At 52.9% G+C, this 3,467-nt stretch overlaps 1 protein-coding gene across 1 annotated transcript; it reads left to right on the forward strand.

Moving 5' to 3' along the window:
* Window positions 1-651: 651 nt before the first annotated feature.
* On the forward strand, window positions 652-1,201 carry LOC123163885 (uncharacterized; the record flags this gene model as incomplete). Its single annotated transcript, XM_044581288.1, is given in 1 exon segment — window positions 652-1,201. A coding segment is annotated over 1 exon segment (406 nt), but the record flags the coding sequence as incomplete, so codon positions are not given.
* Between the last annotated feature and the right edge of the window lie 2,266 nt (window positions 1,202-3,467).

Raw genomic sequence — 3,467 nt, forward strand, 5'->3', positions numbered from 1 at the left:
GAGAGTCACGGCCGTGCCTCTCGGAAAGGAAAAAAAATACGCGTTTTTTATTTTTTTTTCTTTCGCGAGAGTCACTGTTTTGTTTTTGCCAGAGGCACGATTGTGCTTTCGCGAGAGTCACGGGCATGCCTCTTTCGGAAAGGGGAAAAATGCGTTTTCTGTTTTTTTTCTTTCCACGAGAGTCACGGTTTTGCTTTCACGAGAGGCACGGTTGTGATTTCGCGAGAGGCACGGGCATGCCTCTTTCGGAAAGGAAAAAAACGTGCTCCCGGGTTGGTTTATTCGTCCGGTTTTTTTCATGAGAGAAAAGTTCGTTAAAACCTATCAACATTGGATCTAGTTTTGAAGATCGACGCGACGAATCCAATGGTGAAAACGGTTTGAGATTTGGACGCATGGTTTAAGAGATAAAACGTTTTGAACAAACGAATCTACGAAAAAAGAGAAAACTCTCAGGTTGCAACAAGTGGCGCGTTGCATGTGCGCTACTTGTCGTGATCTGGGAAGATGGAGTGTTCTTTGCAATGAGTACTCCTTAATTAGTGATTTCGGCGTACGCACGCGACTCGAATTTCTCCTGTCCGAGTTGTCGATTCCGGATCCGACTCGCGCCCAGCCACGCCGTGATTATATATACCACAGTATACGCCTGCCTTGTGCTGCATCGCCACGACCAGACTCGAGCCGAGTTCCAAGCAGCAGTAACCAAGGAGAGAACGTACGCTCGGACCGGGTCGACGAAGCTGGCATGGAGAGGGAGCTCCTGCTGGCCGCAATGGAGGAGTGCGTCGAGGCACGGCGCTGTCTCGCCGGGATTAGGTTCCGGCTGGCCGAGCTCTGGACCGTCGCCGACGAGCTGGAGCGAGACGCGATGGCCGACGAGCGGCCCTTCCACGACATCCCGCCTCGCCTCCGGGAGATACAACTACGGACAGAGGACGTCTCCGACACGCTGCAGGATCTCCGGCCGTCCATCGACCGCATCGTCGCCCTGGGCAAAGCGTGCAGGGAGGAGGAGATATCTCTGGCGTCGCCCAACGCCCGCACCGCCACCTGATCCATCGATGGATAACCACATGTTTGGTGCATTGTGCTGTGTGCCCACCGTTTTTTGAACCGTAGTAATGATTAGTGTGTTAATATCCCTTGGCAGTGATGAAATCAAATTCTTATATTGAAAGTTCATTGATCGTCTCTTCAAATTTACTAACTCGACGAAAATATTTATTCATCCTTTTCAATTAACTCGCTCAGCTGTTGTGCCTCCCCTCCCCGTCCTTCTACCTTTTCTTTCTTGGGACATTTACATTTTTTCTGTCTACGACGCTTACGGAAAGGGAATCGTTGCGTGCCGGCGGACCGGCTGAAGCGATGCGCCGGTTGCGCGTGCGTCGCGGTTTCCCTCACGATTTAACGCCACCGATTTGTGCCACGTCACGCTGCTGTGGGTTCCGCGGAGTAAATTGCATAAAACCACCAGTTTGAGGGTTAGGTTTGGGAAAAACACTAGGATACAGTTTCTCTGCGGAAAACACCACATCTTGCGTAATTGTTTTGTAAAAACCACTGATCGGCGGATAAGCCTCGTTTGAGCACGTTTATGACAGGTGGGTCCCGCTTGTCAGGCTGACTTGGCAAGAAAAACGCCCCTGGACACTTTGACTAGTCAAAAACGCCATGTGGACACAAGCAGGCCGCTGCCCAGCTGCGTTGACCCAGCAATGCAGCTCGCTGGCAACTTCGCGCCGGTGCCGGAGATGCTTTCACCGCTGCAGAACTTCACGCTGGTGGCCGAAGACGCCGCCCTCGCCGTGGAACTTCGCACCGGTGGCCGGAGACGCCGCCCCGCTGCAGAACTTGGCGAACCAACGGCTCCCGCCCACGGCAGGGCACCACCTGCTCGGCGGCGTGGGGCTCGCCCCAGCTGGCTCTCTTTGGCCTGCCGCTGGTGGTGTGGAAGCGAGCCATGGCGCACGCGCCGCTAACGACGGGCTGGTCTACTGGTCTACTTCGGCGGCGGGCTCTCCGAGAAGGCGGGGTAGTTGCCGTCCGCCCCTTCATCCATGCGTGCATTAGTCGTTCTTGTGCCTCCCCGCTGTTTGCCGTCGTCGTGGGGCGGAGAAGAGGAGAGGACCGGCGACGTCTCGATCCAGATCGAGGACGGCACGGCGGTGGCTCGATCCAGATCGAGGACGACGTGATTGCCGCTCGAACCAGATCGAGGACGGCGCGGTGGCGGAGCGTCACGGTTGGGCCGGATTCGGGGGCGAGGGAAGGAGGCGGAGCGTGGGGACGAGCAGGGACCATGCCGGCGGGGGAAGATGTAGTCGGGCTCGTGTCTGGCTGCCCGCCGTGAGGGAGTTGGCGTGGGAGATGGGGGGGACGACGTGGATTGGTCAGGAAGGGCATTTTGACTAGTCAAAGTGCCCAGGTGGCATTCTTTTTGCCAAGTCAGCTTGACGAACAGGGCCCACCTGTCATAAACTTGCTCAAAGTGCTCTAATCCGCCAATCAGTGGTTTTTGCAAAACAATTATGCAAGATGTGGTGTTTTCCGCAGAGAAACTGTATCCTAGTGTTTTTCGCAAACCTAACCTTCAAACTGGTGGTTTTATGCAATTTACTCGGGTTCCGCGCGCACCGCTTTTGGCATTCCTTATCTACACCGCGTAGCTGCCTGTCCACTCGTTTCTTTTTATTTCTTCTAGCCTGAGCTGGCCGCTTCCCATCTCTCTCGTCTTTTCTCCTCAGATTCCACCAGGGTGTTGTGCTCTGCTCATGTCCAAGCGCACCGCAGGGCTGCAGCACCACCACCGCTGCAAGCTTTAGATTAGAAACTGCTCCTCCTATTCCCCAATCTCCTCCGCTGTCGTGGTGCCGTTTGCCCCTAACCCTTTCTTCGGCCATGGCAGGGGTCCATAGGCAAGGCCATACTCCTCCCCTCCTCCCCGTTGTGCGCTGGGAAGCTTCAACGGTGGACGACGGGGACAACTACGATCGGCACCGGTGCTTTTTTTTGCTGTTGAGATTTGATTTTGCTGGAACCAGTGTTTCTTTTTGCTGGAACTAGCTAATTTATTTGCTACAAATAGATTGTTGGAGTTTTCTGTCGATGAGATTTTTGCTGGAACCATTAGTAAATTTTGCTGGAACCGGCAAATCTTTTTGCTTCAATTTAGTAGCCCGTAGGATGATTTTTGCTGGAACCATCAATAAATTTCGCTTCAACCAGCATTATGTTTTGCTGGAACCAGCTAGTCTTTTTGCTACTATCTTTTTTCTTTGAAGTTTGTTGTTGTGGCCTTTTTATTGCAACCAGTGTTAAATTTAGCTGGAACCGGCAAATGTTTTGCTTCAAATGACCATTTGGAGGTTTTTGTAATGAGATTTTTTGCTGGATTAGTGACTTTTTGCTGCAACCGGTGTTACTTTTAGCTGGAACCGACTAATATTTTTGCTTCAACCTGC

Source organism: Triticum aestivum, chromosome 7D, assembly GCF_018294505.1.
Source record: "Triticum aestivum cultivar Chinese Spring chromosome 7D, IWGSC CS RefSeq v2.1, whole genome shotgun sequence".
Lineage (NCBI taxonomy): Eukaryota > Viridiplantae > Streptophyta > Magnoliopsida > Poales > Poaceae > Triticum > Triticum aestivum.